At 43.1% G+C, this 19,960-nt stretch overlaps 2 protein-coding genes across 3 annotated transcripts in view; one reads left to right on the plus strand and one right to left on the minus strand.

The window, feature by feature from the left end:
• Positions 1-2,822: 2,822 nt before the first annotated feature.
• Positions 2,823-14,407, minus strand: LOC109901590 (pre-mRNA 3'-end-processing factor FIP1-like). Of its 2 annotated transcripts, none has more exons than XM_031785824.1 (9): positions 14,051-14,403; positions 13,758-13,855; positions 13,376-13,457; positions 12,835-12,945; positions 11,124-11,217; positions 10,906-10,982; positions 4,530-4,629; positions 4,283-4,406; positions 2,823-3,711 (listed from the first exon to the last, which is right to left on the minus strand). In XM_031785824.1, the coding sequence occupies exons 5-9, from the start codon at positions 11,151-11,153 to the stop codon at positions 3,620-3,622; spliced, it is 423 nt and encodes a 140-aa protein (XP_031641684.1). In that variant the 5' UTR covers positions 11,154-11,217; positions 12,835-12,945; positions 13,376-13,457; positions 13,758-13,855; positions 14,051-14,403; the 3' UTR covers positions 2,823-3,619. The 2 variants fall into 2 exon arrangements, with proteins under 2 accessions (XP_031641684.1, XP_020353177.1); XM_020497588.2 differs by having other exon boundaries at positions 2,829-3,711; positions 4,530-4,632; positions 14,051-14,407.
• Positions 14,408-16,638: 2,231 nt separating this feature from the next.
• LOC109903006 (sec1 family domain-containing protein 2) overlaps positions 16,639-19,960 on the plus strand; it is a 221,786-nt gene continuing 218,464 nt past the window's right edge. Inside the window, exons 1-2 of the mRNA XM_031785822.1 lie at positions 16,639-17,565; positions 17,808-17,976. Coding sequence (XP_031641682.1) covers positions 16,752-17,565; positions 17,808-17,976 — 983 coding nt within the window. The 5' untranslated portion in view covers positions 16,639-16,751. The remainder of the gene's footprint in view (positions 17,566-17,807; positions 17,977-19,960) is intronic.

The raw sequence follows: 19,960 nt of genomic DNA on the forward strand, positions 1-19,960 counted from the left end.
CACTCCTCCAGCATCTCACGAATGCTCTTATTTGTGATCCGAATACCTCAAACTTAGATTGTCTGTCCATAACACTTTTTTCCAATCTTCCTCTGTCCAGTGTCTGTTCTTTTGCCCATCTTAATCTTTAATTTTATTGGCCAGTATGAGATATGGCTTTTTATTTGCAACGCTGCCTAAAAGGCCAGCATCCCGGAGTCGCCTCTATTAGCAGTTTTGTTAGCAGACGTGGCCAAAAGTTTTGAAAATGACACAAATATTATTTTTCACAAAAATTTGCTGCTTCAGTGTCTTTAGATATTTTTGTCAGATGTTACTGTGGAATACTGAAGTACAAGCATTTCATAAGTGTCAAAGGCTTTTATTGACAATTACATGAAGTTGATGCAAAGAGTTAATATTTAAAAGAGCTAATATTTGCAGTGTTGACCCTTCTTTTTCAAGACCTCTGCAATCCGTCCTGGCATGCTGTCAATTAACTTCTGGGTTCCATCCTGACTGATGGCAGCCCATTCTTGCATAATCAATATTGGAGTTTGTCAGAATTTGTGGGGTTTTGTTTGTCCACCCACCTCTTGAGGATTGACCACAAGTTCTCAATGGGATTAAGGTCTGGGGAGTTTCCTGGCCATGGACCCAAAATATCGATGTTTTGTTCCCCGAGCCATTTAGTTATCACTTTTGCCTTATGGCAAGGTGCTCCATCATGCTGGAAAAGGCATTGTTCGTCACCAAACTGTTCCTGGATGGTTGGGAGACGTTGCTCTCGGAGGATGTGTTGGTACCATTCTTTATTCATGGCTGTGTTCTTAGGCAAAATTGTGAGTGAGCCCACTCCATTGGCTGAGAAGCAACCCCAAACATCAATGGTCTCAGGATGCTTTACTGTTGGCATGACACAGGACTGATGGTAGCGCTCACCTTGTCTTCTCCGGACAAGCTTTTTTTTCGGATGCCCCAAACAATCGGAAAGCTGGATTCATTAGAGAAAATGACTTTACCCCAGTCCTCAGAAGTCCAATCCCTGTACCTTTTGCAGAATATCAGTCTGTTCCTGATGTTTTTCCTGGAGAGAAGTGGCTTCTTTGCTGCCCTTCTTGACACCAGGCCATCCTCAAAAAGTCTTCGCCTCACTGTGCGTGCAGATGCACTCACAACTGCCTGCTGCCATTCCTGAGCAAGCTATTTACTAGTGGTACCCCGATCCCGCAGCTGAATCAACTTTAGGAGACGCTCCTGGCGCTTGCTGAACTTTCTTGGGCGCCCTGAAGCCTTCTTCACAACAATTGAACCGCTCTCCTTGAAGTTCTTGATGATCTGATAAATGGTTAATTTAGGTGGAATCTTACTGGCAGCAATATACTTGCCTGTGAAGCGCTTTTTGTGCAAAGCAATGATGACGGCACGTGTTTCCTTGCAGGTAACCATGATAAACAGAGGAAGAACAATGATTCCAAGCACCAACCTCCTTTTGAAGCTTCCAGTCTGTTATTTGAACTCAATCAGCATGACAGAGTGATCTCCAGCCTTGTCCTTGTCAACACTCACACCTGTGTTAACGAGAGAATCACTGACATGATGTCAGCTGGTCCTTTTGTGGCAGGGCTGAAATGCAGTGGAAATGTTTTTGGGGGGATTCAGTTCATTTGCATGGCAAAGAGGGACTTTGCAATTAATTGAAATTTATCTGATCACTCTTCATAACATATATAAGTATATGCAAATTGCCATCATACAAACTGAAGCAGCAGACTTTGTGAAAATGAATGTGTCATTCTCAAAACATTTGGCCACGACTGTACACTGTTGACGTTGAGACTGTTGTTTTGCGGGTACTATTTAATGAAGCTGCCAGTTGAGGACTTGTAAGGCATCTGTTTCTCAAACTAGACACTCTAATGTACTTGTCCTCTTGCTCAGTTGGGCACCGGGGCCTCCCACTCCTCTTTCTATTGTGGTTAGAGCTAGTTTTCGCTGTTCTGTGAAGGGAGTAGTTCACAGCATTGTACAAGATCTTCAGTTTCTTGGCAATTTCTCACATGGAATAGCCTTCATTTCTCAGAACAAGAATAGGATGATGAGTTTCAGAAGAAAGTTCTTTGTTTCTGGCCATTTTGAGCCTGTAATCGACCCCACAAATTCTGATGCTCCAGATACTCAACTATTCTAAAGAAGGCCAGTTTTATTGCTTCTTTAAGCAGAACAGTCGTCAGCTGTGCTAACATAATTGCAAAAGGGTTTTCTAATGATCAATTAGCCTTTTAAAATGATAAACTTGGATTAGCTAACACAACGTGCCATTGGAAGCAGGAGCGATGGTTGCTGATAATGGGCCTCTGTACGCCTATGTAGATATTCCATTAAAAATCAGCTGTTTCCAGCTACAATTGTCATTTACAACATTAACAATGTCTACACTGTTATTCTGATCAATTTGATGTTATTTTAATGGACCAAAAATGAGCTTTTCTTTCAAAAACAAGGACATTTCTAAGTGACCCCAAACTTTTGAACGATAGCTGGCTTTGGGGCGGCAGGGTAGTCTAGTGGTTAGAGAGTTGGACTAGTAACCGGAAGGTTGCAAGTTCAAACCCCCGAGCTGACATCTGTCGTTCTGCCCCTGAACAGGCAGTTAACCCACTGTTCCTAGGCCGTCACTGAAAATAAGAATTTGTTCTTGACTGACTTGCCTAGTTAAATAAAGGTAAAATAAAGAAAGAAATTCGTATAGCACTTTGTGACATCGGCTGATGTAAAAAGGGCTTTATAAATACATTTGATTTGACTGATTGATTGTGTATATATGCAGAAAAGCCAACAGACAAGGTAGGAATATCTTTATTTTGACTCAGCTGATGATGTGTCGATACAAAAATCCCACAGATCCTCCCCAACCTGGCATTTCTTAATTTGTTGATTCATATTTAAAAGTAATAACCTGAATAATAGTAATGAAACGCCATGATGATAACGAAGTGTAATGGCTTGTTTCAAATAGGTTTTATTAGGAAGCATATGCATATCCTTGAACGATTATGTTGGTGTCTGTACATTGGCCTGGCCAATTACCGCAACCTCAAATTCCAAGACCGTCACAGCCATATCAGTCAGTACAGGTGTCAAACTAACCACAATGTATGTGCCAAACTACACTGATCAGTACCACCAGTTCTACACTAGAGCTCCAGACAACATCCCTTAGTGCTTCACTACACAGACTGGCCTGCAATGACAACACAACCCCACGCTAAAACCTGGCCCTATCAAGCAATAATACTACACCACTAATGTGACCCTATGGTACCAAGAGTAACAAAGCTCTCTCTCTCTCCCTCCAATCTGCTGGCTCTACACTTTTCTTTTCTTCCAGGAGCTATTTTTATCACGTTGAACATTTGCATCACAAAAGGAGGCAGAGCCTGTAACTTAAAGAAGGAAAGCCAGGTTTGCCGGGTCAACAGGATGTTTGATATTTTGGTTGTATTAGGATATTTGGCACAGGTTGAACAACATGTCGGTACCGGGCTCATTGAACTTAGGGGGTGCTGGGAGTGTGTGAGGGGTGCTATTTTGGAATCTTTGAAGATGAAGCGATGGCAGCCTGCGCTCAGCTGTGAGCTCAGGCCAGGGGGGACTTCCTGCCCTCTGCCTCATATTCATCAGGCGATGAGGAGGAAGTCCGACAGACTGACAGCACTGGCACCCACACACCTGGAGAGAATTACACACACCTGTTTATGTTAACCCATCTGCATTCACCTCCAAATCATCTAAAAATAATCTAAACATGTCCTTCGACATGCAGTGTTATTTATTACCACTTATGGTGCCTGTCTTTCATGGGTTCCCAGCATGGGATTTACACCTGCAACTCTCAAGGTTACACTTTCATCTGGTCCCTCAAACCCCTCAACTGTACTAATGATGCACCCACACAATGAAAGTAAGGCCCTTTTTACATTGACAAGAGTTGAAGGATATTCGAGGTATCGATTGTCGAGATACATTACTGTAATGAGAGAGATAGAGAGAGAGGGAGAGAGGGGAAGAGATAGAGAGTGTCATAGTTGAACGCCATTTTTCCTTGACATCCCATGATGTCACGAGAGTGACTCTCACCAGTCTGTCTGTCTGACCCACGACCTTCAAGCAGTGTCTTTATTCAATCCATAACCTTGCCATTTATATTGCATAACTGTTCTGCTGAACAGAGGGCACACAGACAGAGAGCAATGTTTGTGTGTGTGTGTGTGTTTGTCTGTGAGGGGCTGAGGTAACTTACGTGGTGGAGGAATGAGTGGAGGGGCGGAGTTGACATTGTAGGGTGGAGGCGGGAAAGGAGGCGGGGGGAAGAAGGGGGGCATCTTAGTGGGAGTAGGCTCAGCGTCAGATGGCTTGGAAAGCACCTGTAATGCATGCACACACACACAGAGACACACAAAAACAAAGCTCAGACTAGGTAAGCAAATTTACTAGATTAATCAAGAGGAAAGACAAGGTGTAGTTTAGAATAACACAGACACACAAACCTGGATGTTATTTCCTTCTATATTGTGACTTCTCTGTTCCTCTACCCGGCTGATGGTACCAGTTTGTCCTCCAGTAACATTGGTGGTGCCGTTTGTCTTTCTACTGGCCAGAGCAGAACAGAGTAAACATACAAAAAACCCAACACAATATGTCTCTGTGCATAGATCATGCATAAAAAGGAATGCAAGTTTGGGTAAATCTCTTGTTTTTTACATGGTTTAAATCTCAGGATGTGATCTGTTTACCAGTGTATGGATAACATCCTGATGTGGTATAAGAAGTAAGGCATTTGCCTTAAAATATATATATTGAAAAATATATAAAACACAACATGTAAATTGTTGGTGGCAGGTAGCCTGGCGGGTAAGAGCATTGGGCCAGTAACTGAAAGGTTGCTGGATCGAATCCCAGAGCTGACAAGGTAAATATCTGTCGTTCTGCCCCTGAGTAAGGCAGTTAACCCACTGTTCCCTGGGCGCCGATGACGTGGCTGTCGATTAAGGCAGCCCCACGCACCTCTCTGATTCAGAGGGGTTGGGTTAAATGCGGAAGACACATTTCAGTTGAATGCATTCAGTTGTACAAATGACTAGGTATCCCCCTTTCTCCATGTTTCATGAGATGAAATAAAAGATTCCAGATATTCTCCTTTCGCACAAAAACGTATTTCTCCCACATTTTGTGCATATGTTTACATCCCTGTTAGTGAGCATTTCTCCTTTGTCAAGATAATATATCCACCTGACAAGTGTGGCATATCTATCAGGAAGCTGATTTAACAGCATGATCATTACACATATGCACATTGTGCTGGGGACAATAAAAGACCACTCTAAAATTAGCATTTTTGTCACACAACACAATGCCACAGATGTCTCACGTTGAGGGAGCGTGCAATTGTCATGCTGACTGCAGGAATGTAATGTTAATTTCTCTACCACAAGCCATCTTCAACGTTGTTTTAGAGAATTTGGCAGTACGTCCAATCGGCCTCAAAACTGCAGACCACGTGTAACCATACCAGCCCAGGACCTCCACATCCGGCATATTCCCCTGCAGGATCGTCTGAGACTAGCCACCCGGAAAGCTGATGAAACTGAGGAGTATATCTGTCTGTAATAAAGGCCTTTTGTGGGGAAAAACTCATTCTGATTGGCTGAGCCTGGCTCCCAAGTAGGTGGGCCTATTCCCTCCCAAGCCCACCCATGGCTGCGCCCCTGCCCATTCATGTGAAATCCATACATTAGGCACTAATGAATGTATTTCAATTAACTTTTTTCCTTATATGAACTGTAACTCAGTGAAATCATTGCAATTGTTGCATGTTGCGTTAATATTTTTGTTCAGTCTATACATACATAACACACACACACACACACACACACACACACACACACACACACCGTGTGTACAAAACATTAAATACACCTGCTCTTTCCATGACATAGACTGACCAGGTGAATCCAGGTGAAAGCTCTGATCACTTATTGATGTCAGTGTAGATGAAAGGGAGGTGATAGGTTAAAAAAGGATTTTTAAGCCTCGAGACATTTGAGACATGGATTGTGTATGTGCGCCATTCAGAGGGTGAATGGGCAAGACAAAAGATTTAAGTGCCTTTGAACGGGGTATGGTAGTAGGTCCCAGGCACACCGGTTTGAGTGTGTCAAGAACGGCAATGCTGATGGGTTTGTCACACTCAAAAGTGTGTATCAAGAATGGTCCACCATCCAAAGGACATCCAGCCAACATCAGGCCAGTGGTCAAAAACAGGGGATGAAAGAGGACAAAAGAGGCTGACACGAATTGTTCAGAGAAACAGACTGGCTACAGTTAGTCGACTGACAGTCCAGTACAACATTGGTGCCCAAAGACCCATAAAATATACTCTTCGTACCTTGACATGAATGGGGTATGAGAGCCGATGACCTTACAGAGTTCCAATTCTTTCAGCAAAAAACAAGAAACTGTGGCCAAATGAACAAAAAAACACTAGACACTGAAGAATTGGAAAAATATTGCCTGGTTTGATGAATCCTGGTTCCTGCTATTTCACACTGATGGGAGGACTAGCGTATGGAGAAAACCACGAGTACCTCAAATCAAGTTTTATTGGTCACATACACATGGTTAGCAGATGTTAATGTGAGTGTAGCGAAATGCTTGTGCTTCTAGATCCGACCGTGCAGTAATATCTAACAAGTAATCTAACAATTTCACAACAACTACCTTTCACAACAACTACAGTATACACATGTAATGTAATAATGTAGTAATGTAGGTTATGTACAAATCACATAAAGTGGCATAGTTTAAAGTGAATAGTGATGCATTTATTACATCCACTTTTTTATTATTAAAGTGGCTAGAGATTTGAGTCAGTATGTTAGTGATGCCTGTTCAACAGTCTGATGGCCTTTAGATAGAAGCTGTTTTTCAGTCTCTTGGTCCCAGCTTTGATGCACCTGTACTGACCTCGCCTTCTGGATGATAGCGGGGTGAACAGGCAGTGGCTCAGGTGGTTGTTGTCCTTGATGATATTTTTGGCCTTCCTGTGACATTGGGTGGTGTAGGTGTCCTGGAGGGCAGGTAGTTTGCCCCCGGTGATGCGTTGTGCAGACCTCACTACCCTCTGGAGAGCCTTACGGTTGTGGGTGGAGCAGTTGCCACACCAGGCGGTGATACAGCCCAACAGGATGCTCTCGATTGTGCATCTGTAAAGGTTTGTGAGTGTTTTTGGTGACAAGCCAAATTTCTTCAGTCTCCTGAGGTTGAAGAGGTGCTGCTGCGCCTTCTTCACCACGCTGTCTGTGTGGGTGGACCATTTCAGATTGTCCGTGATGTGTATGCAGAGGAAATTAAAACTATCCACCTTCTCCAGTAGGCCGTCTCGTCGTTGTTGGTAATCAAGTCTACCACTGTAGTGTCGTCTTCAATCTTGATGATTGAGTTGGAGGCGTGCATGGCCACACAGTCATGGGTGAACAGGGAGTACAGGAGAGGGCTGAGAACGCACCCTTGTGGGGCCCCAGTGTTGAGGATCAGCGGGGTGGAGATGTTGTTTCCTACCTTCACCACCTGGGGGGGGGGGGCGGCCCGTCAGAAAATCCAGAACCCAGTTGCGCAGGGCGGGGTCGAGACCAAGGATCTCGAGCTTAATGACGAGTTTGGAGGGTACTAAGGTGTTAAATGCTGAGCTGTAATCGATGAACAGCATTCTTACATAGGTATTCCTCTAGTCCAGATGGGTTAGGGCAGTGTGCAGTGTGATTGCGTCGTCTGTGGACCTATTGGTGCGGTAAGCATGCATCCGTCATGCCGCGTTTCAACATTGCAGGCTGGTGGTGGTGGTGTGATGGTGTGGGGTGTGTTTTCATGACCCACATTGTGCCCTTTCATAAAGGTGGAGCAACCTTTGAATGCCACAGAATATCTGAACATCATTGCCAATCAGGTGCATCCCTTCATGGCAGCAGTGTATCCATCTGCAAATTTATTTTTTTCTGCAGGATAATGCCGCATGCCACAAGGCTAGGATTGCACAGGAATGGTTCCACGAACATGGCAGTGAATTCAGTGGCCTGCGCAGTCACCAGATCTCAATCCAATTTAGCATCTGGGGAATGAGATGGAACAAGCTATTTGGAGTAGAGATCCACTACCAGCCAACTTGACACAACTGTGGGAAGTATTGGTGTCAACATGGGCCAGCATCCCTGTGGAACGCGTTCGACACCTTGTAGAGACCATTCCCCAACGAACTGAGGCTGTTGCGAAGGTAAACAGGGGTGCATTTCAATGTTAGGAAGGTGTTGCTAAAGTTTTGTACACTCAGTGTATATACAGTATATTATCTAATGCCTGTGACCCCCATCACCCTCTTCCAGGTTTATTAACACATTACCTCCTTTAACTGGGTCTTCTTCTCACTGCACTCTGCTAACTTTTCCCCAAATCCCCCCCTCCCCTCCCCAGATACAGATGGGACACTAACCCCTTTTCGGTAACTAGGATTTAATCTGAAATAAACATTATAAGGGAAAGCATAAAAACTGCATCAACCAGAAGTCACTCCATCTGGCCTCTAAAAGCACCCTAATATCAAATAAATATAAAACAGAGCAGCTTAGCCAGAAGCCAATACACATGTCATTTCTTCATCTACTTTCTCAAAGATACATGGATTTAATATGTGACAGAGAAGAAAGGCCCAAACTAACCCTCCCTTACGCTGGACACAGTCAGGCTCCTAAACATCTTTGCAGTATTTGTGTGTGTGTGTGTGTTATTTCTCACGTTATTAGCCAAGAACATTCTTTGATTTATTACATACAGCCGGAAATAACTTTTGGATATCAGAGTCGGTAGCTCACCAGCATTACGACCAGAAAAACAACTTTCCTGAATTGGATTCTTTGTTATTTCTTAATTCCATTCTATTACTTTTAGATTTGTGTGTATTGTTGTGTATTGTTATATATTACTGCATTGTTAGAGCTAGGAACACAAGCATTTTGCTACACCCGCAATAACATCTGCTGAATATGTGTATGCAACCAATTAAAAAATATATATTTTACCTTTATTTAACTAGGCAAGTCAGTTAAGAACAAATTCTTATTTTCAATGACGGCCTAGGAACAGTGGGTTAACTGCCTGTTCAGGGGCAGAACGACAGATTTGTACCTTGTCAGGTCGGGGATATGAACTTGCAACCTTTCAGTTACTAGTCCAACGCTCTAACCACTAGGCTACCCTGCCGCCCCAAAATAATAAAATTTGATTTGATTTGAGGAAATGTGGAGAGAATGCAATACAACACAATATGTACTCATCCAAACAAGCATCAAGTTTGCACCACAAAGTTTCCAAACCCAGTGGCCCAACAATGCGAGACGTCTGGGAATGCTTGCAAAGCAGACAGAGGTTTTGAGAGGTCAATGAGAGAAGTGAAAAATTATTCCTTAGTTGTTCATTTTCTCTAAATTTAATGGCACAACATAGACTTAAGCCAATGTCTTAAGTAGCTGAACATGTTATTACTCCAACCTTGTGAAAAAGAACTTTATAATCAAAGGAGTGCCTTTGATTTGACAGCCTGAAAATGCGCAGTTCGGCGTGAGACGACCGTTAGAACCAATGACGTGATTCTGCGCATTAGCTTAGCTAGCCGAACATCGCCATGACATCGCCTACAAGCATGATCTGGGATTTCTATTGGAGAAGCAGTTTCTACACATCTTCATACTAAACCATCTATGTTTGAACTTTCACCCTTCCGGAGCCACCAGCGTTCGTTCTCACAGCTCAATAGAGGGAGCGAGAGGGTCTGTAGTGTAGGGAGGCAATATTTAACATTTCATCCGCTGCACAATGCTGTGTGTATTTGTGTTTGTCATGCTTGGACTTTCTGCTTAACTTCTGTCGGTCGTGTCACTGAGAGAGGGAGAAGCGTGACCGCTGAGTAACGCTCAGACTCACATCCCCTCCACTGAGGGGAACCTTGCTGAGGAAGGGGGGTATCATATAGAGACGGACCTTTACTTAAGTGGCCTGTGTTAATCACCCTTATCCCCCTCAGTCTGTAGTCTGGACCACCCTGACACGAGCCCTGCTAAACTCACAAGAGACAGAATTGTAGGGAGCGAGCAAGAAAGTAGGAGAGAGGGACAGAGCCAGAGGGAAAGCAAGAAGGAGTGGCGGGGTGGAGGATTGTGTGTTTGTGATAGTCCATCACTCTTCCTTATGAGGTGCAGAGCACCTGGTGCCTGAGTGGAACCAGAATGAGTCCATGGGGCTGAGAGGACAGGAGTGTTTACGAACACAGTCTGCTAACGTCTGCTGCTACGGGCTCAAGCCCGTAAATGATTGGCCCATGTAATTGAGCAGTAAAACTCCAGGGCCCCAGTCTTCACACACTAAAAACAGCTCCCCGCAGGGCTCTGCCTGCCCCAATGCTAAAAACTTCCCTTCACAGGTGGCCGTTAACGGGAACGTGACGGAAGGTGGTGCACATGAGGACTTCATTAGAGGGAACAGAGCAGTTTAACTAAGCAACGCTCGCAGCACCTCTACCTTTATTTCTAGCCATTTAATAGTTAAGTGACTTAACATACCTTCCATGAATTATCCCTTCAAAACATTTCCGGGTGTAATGTGTTCGGTAAGAACATTACCTCAGACACAGGGGCCACTGACCAATACAAACTTGACCCATTGAACACCCTGATGGGTTCCAGGTGGCAGTGACCAGTGAAGTGAGGCTGTGATGACCGGCTGGTAGTGGTTACCACAGACATGTGTAGTATGTTTATTCATGCCACAGCTGCTGTGATACATACAGTGGGGGAGAGGGGGACAAATCTGGGTACCCACCTGGACAAGGCTGATTTGTAGTGGTTGCTGGGGGAGGAGTAGTCAGATCTAAAGCAGGGAAGGTCCCATTCCTGGACCTAAGAGGAAGAACAACTCACTCACACAGCTTCAGCAACGTCAAAGCATGAGAATGTTTCTTTAATGGGAACAATTATTGTACTTATATTGTGATAATGCATAATCTTGTATCCAGGTCCAAAAATAATTACATGTTTTACCATGAGTTTAGTGGCTGAAGTGTGGTTCATGACCTTGCGTAATCTCCTCTGGTTCTCACAGTAGGCTTTCCAGGAGTCCTCGTTAAGTGTGAGTCTAAACACAAACACAACCAAAAGCTGAACAGACCGTATCACAGACCATTCATCAGCCAGGCCTGAGTTTACACCTGCAACAGAACACGCACATACATAATCTCACTCCAGGGTTTCTGATGTGACCCTGGACATTTGTCCGACAGCATTTTAATTTACCGGATATTTGAGAAATGCATCGGAACCATATGCATTGGGAGTCAACCCACATTGCTCAGAATGACAGAAATCACATTTAGATTATGGTAATTAATCTTAACAGGACATGCAAGTCAAGGATGCAATGTGTGTCATTCTTACTGAATTCTGATGTGCACTTTGAAGATGTTGGAATAACAGTCCACATTTACTTTATCAGCCAATCTACTATCCTCCATAGTAGAAAAGTGTACCTATTCGATTGGTCAGACTGTCGAGAAAGAAATGGCCTTTTCCAAACAGACTCTGGGCTAGTTGTAGGATGATAGATCCCAAATTCATACAACCAGTGGGCCTAGGCTACATAAAAAAAACTTTGAAAAGCAATGAGTTTGATGCAACAGATCAGAACATTTAGCTTAAAATGTTGATAAACTATTTCTTCACAATATGAGTGCAACAATGCACACAAGGCAGTAGGCTCTGCACAAATGTTTGTTCCATAATGCAATTAGCAGGAAAACAACTTTGTCAAAAGCACACTGCAGATGCAAGTGGTTTCAGAGATGAAAATATCCGTTAGAAATTTAGAAAGAGGGGAGATATAAAGATGTAACAACTAGCATGGGTTGCTAATATGACTAGAATTGTGCTTTGGCTACTGGACAATGAAAGAAAACCAGTAGAACATGAGAGAACTAGTCTTCTGGTTTCAATGGCATATGGAAATCTTTATTAAATAATTGCCTCCACAGATATGGTCAGATTTTTGCTAGGCTACTTTGAAGCAAGGTAAGACATGCCTCATAATATGTAGTAAAACGTTCAGGTTTCAAACAATTAAGTATGTTTTCAAAATGCATACTGCCTCCAGGTAATTACAAAGTGATGTGTGATGTGCTTAACGTGCTAATGAATCCTGCCTTCTGTTGCCTATGCATTTGAATGGCAAATGGGAAGCGCGCTTCAATTACCAGTGGATAATAAAAAAAATTAAATGCTCATTTTAATTGTGGCCATCAAAATGTTTAACACGCGATTGCATTTAGAAATGTTGAGCAATGACTGGGATTATAAAAGCATGTTTCACTCCAGCAGCAACAACTTAGCTGTTTGAGGAGCTGTAGCAGAAACTCTCAGCTCTCGCGCTGTCTGACAGATTTTCCGCTTAAGGGCTCTGTATCTGTATGTTGTGTGTGTGTGTAATAAATAAGATGCATAATGAATATACACACGGCAATTTAATTCCACTCAATTATGCTAATCATCCTAGAGACCGATAAGCATGACCAGTCAAAAGCATTATTTCAAAATAAAACAATTTTGGAAGGGGAAGGCACAATTGGCCAGCATCAATTTTATTTATCGTTTTTTCTATTATTATATTTTTGTTTAATTTATTTTTTAAATCGGCCAAAAGCCAGCTATTACAGGCGGAAACCCTGCTTCACACCAACCAACACACACACACACCACTTACCATGCTTTCTCCATGGCTTTTCTTCAAAAGACTCCACGTCGACCTCCAACACAGGGATTCCGTTAACACTACCCTGTGCATCCACGTCCACTCCTTTGGCTTTGGGGCAAACTGCACCAGAGATGACAGGACACACAGTCAGTGACACATTCACTTCACACTCTTGCCACTACAATTAATGAGGGTCTGGATGGGTAAATAATGCCGCGTTCACGTGCTAGTTGGAATTAGGAAACTCTGACATTTCCGACTAGCAGGTGAACGTGGAACAAGCATGCACTGACACATACATGACCTACAGTGGGGCAAAAAAGTATTTAGTCAGCCACCAATTGTGCAAGTTCTCCCACTTAAAAAGATGAGAGAGGCCTGTAATTTTCATCATAGGTACACTTCAACTATAGTTGAAGTGTACCTATGTGGCCTAGGTGAGGAGTGTTAACCTGATTCATGTGTTCTCCCTGCAGCCTTAATGATGAGATTAACAGGTGTGGATCCAAAGGTACAACACAATGAAAGAAAGAAAAACAAAAACACACACCGTTATCATCATCACCACCAAGGAGACACACACTGAGAGACATGCTGCCTTCATGACTCTGGGCAATGTGCTTTGAAGAACCCTGAAAGTGACATGGGGTGAGGAGAATAAGGCATGCTGCCAAATATGCATACTGTAACATGGAACCATAATCATGACTCATAAAATTATCTGAGAAAGGAGAGGCAACAGCAACTGACGTCCGTCGCGCTGACAGTCAGGTGAAAAAAAGCTCTCTTCAAAAGGTTTTTCCATCTAACAGTGTACAGGGTCTGATATATAATGTTCTTTTCAACTCAAATTGGATCTTCAAAACTAATCCAGATTGCAGGACAGTAACACACTGCTGTATTTAACACGTTGCTGTTGTCTAGACTATCACCTGAACGGCTGAGACGGGGCTCCAATGGTTACACACATGTCATCCTCATCATCATCCTCATTGTCGCTGTCACTTTCTTGGTCTTCCTGACCTGTATCCTGGCATTACAGAAACACAAAGACAAAGATGGAGACAAAATACATTCATAAAAGCATTACATGCATCACACACACAGTTAACGAGGAATATGCCAAGTAGCAAGAAGGGTTCTGAGGGAATCCATGATGGGTTTCCATCAAAACAGAAGAGTGTTGTTTATCCCAGGTTGACTCCTCCATAACCCTGAGCAGTACCTGCTTCACTACTTCATTCTCATGGACCTCAGCAGTCGGCTTGGGCTTTGCACTGTGAAAAAAAGATAACATCACTAGAAAAACACAGTCAGTTTAGATCGAGACTTTTGTAACATTTGAAGAATAGAGTACAGGGGAATGTTACGAGATTTGCAAACAGGGATATTACTTAACTTGTCTGCAGACTGCATACTGTACATTTCCTTGTAAAGGGATGAAAGTAAAATGACAGCCTATTGCTTGAAGAATCCCTAATGTAAATGTAATGGTTGAGCAGCTCAAAGAGAGACTGTTTGATTCTGAAAACGCTGCGTTTACTCTGAGGCAATACGCTTTAACAAAGCCGAACACAGCGACCATCATAGCCCCTATCTAATGGAGCCTTAGATCCACTTTCCCACGCTCACAAACAAACAAAGCGCCTGTCCGGCCAAGGATTTAACGAGCATCCAAATAGTTCTTAATGTTCCACTTGACTGGCTGCACATTTCAAGCGTTGCACAGAGTGGCGTCAGACGCACACACAACCCAGAGATAACAATATTGCTCAGTCATTATTATTAGAAAAGTACATTATATCTAAAGGCTTCATTAATAAAGCACAATTGGTCCTAATGGGGAATGAAGCCACCAGCCCATCTCATTCTGAATCAGTTCACTGCTTACTGTCGTAAGTGATCACTCATGGTCAAAATGGTTTGAATGCAAGAATCATTTAATGCAAATAGGGGAGATGAAGCTGGAGATCATAAAACAGGTAGGGTATAATGGCAAATATTTGTAGAATCGGTACTGGCTGACTCAGAGTGAATACTGTGCATATCTGTTGTGAATCTCAAAAAACATAAAATAGAGGTGTGATGACTATATTATTCGTGTAGACAACTAAAAAGGTGTAATTTGTGTAAAATACAATTTATGCTTGCTTCAGAAATACGCAATTGCAGACCCTCAGCAGGCCAAATCGAGCTCTGTACCGCATCGCCGCGCGTCTCCCAAATTTTGTAACAATGCGAGGACTCCGTAAAGCTCCACATTAACATGATTGGTTGACAGTAGAGAGGTTGTGTAAATAAAAATAAACTGACAAAAGCTCTGCTCTACGAAGCGCAAGAAGTATGATTGCGCTGACTGACTTCTGAAGAGGACGAATGCCTTACGGCCACTGCAGATTTCGAATTGACTATGCAGAGCCTTTAAATCGCTCAAAATATTTGTGTACCACAATTATGAATGTAAGTCTTTTACAAAAGGAAAAATGGGACAGTATAGTCTAGTAGTATCCATGTCTGATGTTCTAGTACGCTAAGTGTGTATTTGAGATCTAGGTAACCCACTGGGCACAAACTGGATGAATTAACATTGTTCTTGAACCAACCTTGAATAGACTTGAATTGATGTCTGTACCCAGTGGGAATTGATGAATTGAGGATGGATTAGGTGACTGTCTGCTATGTACAAACAGAAGTTTAACAGTGGGTGTTTTACCTGTCACCATTAGGTGCCTCTTCCTCTGCCTTCTCCTCAATCACAGAGAAGAGCCAGTATCAACATGTTTACAACATACACTCAAAATCAAAACAGACAATCACAGTGGTCTCAAAATATCTAAATGCCTGAACTCAATTATTCTTTGTGCTTGCAATTTTATTTAATAGTCACTGGACATTGTTCTCATATTCACTCCCTACCAAAAAAAAAGTTACAGGAAATAAGCAGCAGGAGAAAACAACCCAAAGCGTCGCACTGTCAACGTGGTACGCTGTCGCACGTGCTGTTTCTGGTGTTGTGGTTAGCTTGCTAGCTAACAGAAATTTGACAGCTCATCATTTGCCAGACACAGAATGGTAACTTAGCCCTATAAAAATTTAACTATTTGAGAGCTAAACAGTGTCGTATCTGTTTTGACTACCTCCATATAACAATTATTCCTCTTCATAGCCCCTGCTTGCATCAGAAGCTTTGTCATTTTCTTCTGCGGACATGTCTCTCCAAATTCAGCCACTTCTTCTGAATCACACAACTTGACAGTTACTCCAGCAAATAAAATAAATCGCAATGAAATACCAGTTATTTCGCCAAACTCGAGGTTTTCACAGCACAGATTTTCAAGTTTCAAACTGTTAGTTACAACGGTGAAATTAAGCGTGTCACCTTATCAGTCAAAAATAGTGACAGTTTACTCTAATACACACACACACGTTTCCATAGCGTCAGTCCACTTTTCACGGACGTAAATCCTCGTTGGAAAAAACAGCAGTTTCCAATTGGTCAGTATGTCTTGTAATTCTCTTTTTTCGCTTCAGTGAATCAATTTCTCAAAAAAGATTCCCATTACAGTATCTGCCAGAGTCAAACAAGCTTGCAATTTTGTTTCTGAGCTTCATGCTAAGCATATCTATTTTGTATGTTTTTCTATATTTACTCAAGACATGTATTTTGTGTAGTGTGGCTAGTATATTGCTATATGAGGAAACTCAATGCAGCCTAATTTCTGTTTTTAATTAACAGAAAATTCAGAACATTCCCAAATGAAACAGGTGCAGCATATGTATGGTTACGTATATCTGTCGCGACGTGGTATGCCACGTCACCATTAAGAGACGCATGTGTTGGTGTTGTTTTGGAATGGCGTTTGCCTGACAATTTTATAGAAATCTTGTACTTTTCGGTCGGTCTAAACGACAGTAGCATCTCCACGATGTTACCAACTGAGGTCTTTACGTGTTTCCCCGGTCAGATGTGGGACAGAGTGTTGTCAAAGGTAAAGAAAGCGGTGGTTTTCATGGACGACAAGTGTGCTGAGAGTCTTCACTGGAACGGTGGAGCTACCAGTGTATTTCAGTCTGGTGCTCGTAATTTAAAACAGTTTTCGAGCTTCGAAGCCGGTGGTGAAAACGAACCAAAGGCAGTGTTTGTGGTGAGCACTTTGCTCAAAGGTAGAACAGCGGACATTATACAAGACATAGTTGGCCTCAGTCATTTTCAGTACTGTGTCGTTTTCACCACCGTAGCCCACTCCATACACCTCCTCGCTAACAATGTCACTGCTGTATTAGAGGGGAACCCTGTGTTCGAGCAGTTTGAAGATAAACTGTGCGAATGGATGGGAGATATGAATTACACCGCTGAAGTCATGCATGCGCCCGTGGTCTTTGCTCCCGTGTCACCACAGCTCTTTCTCGCGCCCACCTTCGCGCACCTGTTCCCACTGCTGCCACGGGACCTCGAGGCGATCAATATGAAGCGCCCAGAGAAGAAGAGGTTCGGAAGCTTGACTGATGTTGACTTGCACTCTCTTACTCCGGAGCTGCAGATTGAAATTAAATCTCTAGCCTCTGCGGTTAATTCCATGTTTGAGTCCACCAGCACCCGGGAGGAGAGCTTTGCCTTGGGTCCAATGAGCCGTCTCATCGCTGGGGAACTTGCCAATCATCCTCAAGCCAAAAACCGCAGAAAGACAGCCCCCAATAAAGCATCCATCGTCTTCATCGACAGGACACTGGATCTAACAGGTGCATAACAGTCTTGTACAACTACTGATGTCCATAAACATACCAAGCTGCAGCCCTGAGTGCAACATTCACACTTTCCACATGTCAGAATTATTTAATTGCTGCACCTCCCTGCCTAACAGAAAGCATTTGATTGTCATACTTCCTTATTCCATATTCTATTCCCCTTACACACAGAATTAATTCATGTTTACATGGAGCTTGTTTTTGGTTTAAATCTCTCTGTTTTTCCTTGTCCTCAGGGGCTGCTGGTCACCATGGTGACAGCCTGGTGGAGAAGATATTGACTGTGCTGCAGCCTTTGCCAGGACACACCACTGATGTGCAGGTGGACATGCTGGAGCTCACTAACCTGCAGCGCACCACTGACTCACAGCCTACCCTGGCTCCAGGCTGCCTCGTACAGACCCAGTGAGTACATCTGTGCTGTAGCCATTATAGCAAAAATATTGTACTACTGTTGAAAAGTCCAATATCACATGATTCATATACTATATGATAGTTCACTTTTATAGACCCTGGAAATACTTTTTTGAGAATCTATCTGGGATTTAAATATGGATGGAGCGAGATATTGTTAAGATTTGAAAGAGGGTTGCAGCTTGGCTGGGCCTATAATTATATTTCACGTAGGCACAGGGGATATAGGAAAGGCGGAGACTAGAGAATGGGTTTTGTAAGTTTATCTGACCTAGGTCACCTCTGTTCTTGTTTTCTCATAATTTAAGCAAAAGTTTGCTTGACTTGCTGGCCTTTCTGCCCATGTAATTTCCTTTGGTCAGAGTTGTGGGTTAATCTGACTCTAGTTCTGCTATAATGTGTGTTTATCTATCCAATCCTCTAATATATCATATCTACTTTATAACAAGGTTTCTAATGTTGCTGTAAAATAGAATATATTCTTGGTCAATTTACCTGGTAAAATAAGGGTAAATAATATATGTTTAGGTTCATTTATCTTGGCCCACAGGGGGTAAACAGGTTTGTGTGTTGTGCTGACTCTCTCTCCTTTCTGTCTCTTTCACCCATTCTCTCTCCCTCTCTCACCCACTCTCTCTGTCTCTTGCTCTCAATTGTTTTTCTCTGAGTCTCTCAGTCATTCTCTCGCTCTTTCACCCTCCCTACCGCTTACGTTTATGGGGGAACACATGACTTGTATTAAGTAAGAGGTTCAGTGGAGCTTGCCTCCAGTCTGGCCATTGGGTGTGCACGTGTTGGCCTCTTATGGTGAGGCTGTTGTACATGGCAGGGATTAGTCCTAACATCATGTGTTCCACTCTTCCTCTGCCTCTTCATGTGGTTGCAGGAGGAAAATACTTTCATTGGCTATGAAAACGGTTGGCCAGCTCTGCTTTACAGTATTTTCTAACTCTTGTCTGCCTGAATGGTCACCCGCTCATACCCAGTGGGTGGTTGATCTGGAATGGAGCAGGCCCTGTTTGAGCAAGGTGGGAGGTTTAGTTCTAATGGAACGGTTCTGCTGGGTAAGAGCAGCTCAGACACGGAGGGTACTGTAGCGTTTAATTTGAGCACATCGGGGGTAGAGCAGGCCCCACTGACCCCCAGACAGAAGTCTTCATCTGGAGCATTTAGGCTACACCAAGCACCTGCACATTCCCACAGATCTCTCACCATGTGGGTGAACTCAATTTACTATGTCCTGATTAGCAAATCCAGAATGTGTTGATCATTTGTAGTTTCTGGTGTCTCTACAGAAACTCTTGCAAATGCAGCCTACTTCAGACTAGCCATATTTTCTAACATCCAAAAATGGGGATTGAGGTGAGGGACAAAGCTGCAATTTGTTGACCTGGATTGGGAAGCGGACCTTTGGGGGTGTTAGGCTGTATTAGATAGTATCCTCTTCCTCGCTATCAGTTTTTAGCATCAGCATTCAGACTTTCATCAGAGAGCGACTCCGAGCCAAATGTGTTATCGCAGAGAGCAGTCGGGAAGGATGGGATCAGCTATCTCTCGCTCTCTCACACACACACACAAGTGGAGATAGCAGTAATAGGATGATCTCGCAGCCAGGGGCCGTGGTGTCTGTAGAGGCTGAGTGTGTGATGTGTGCCAGCAGGAGCGTTATTGCCTTCCCTATCTCAGAGCAGATGGGCCAGTTGAATCTTATCACATCTGTTTAGGAGATTGAAGCGTAGCCCAGACACACTAAGGTTAAAGCACCTGGAGCTTCTGGCCCATTTTACACTCTCAAAGAACATTTGTTCACTGTGGAGGGAAATTACAATCTTTTGGTCTAAAGTTGTAATGTGTTAGTCTATACCGGATAGATAGTTTAAAGTTTTTAATGTCACAATGTACGGTGAAAAGCCTTTCTTGCAAACTCAAAAACCAACAATGCAATAATCAGTAGAAAAAACACACGAGAAATAAG

The sequence above is a fragment of the Oncorhynchus kisutch genome, linkage group LG13 (assembly GCF_002021735.2).
Source record: "Oncorhynchus kisutch isolate 150728-3 linkage group LG13, Okis_V2, whole genome shotgun sequence".
Lineage (NCBI taxonomy): Eukaryota > Metazoa > Chordata > Actinopteri > Salmoniformes > Salmonidae > Oncorhynchus > Oncorhynchus kisutch.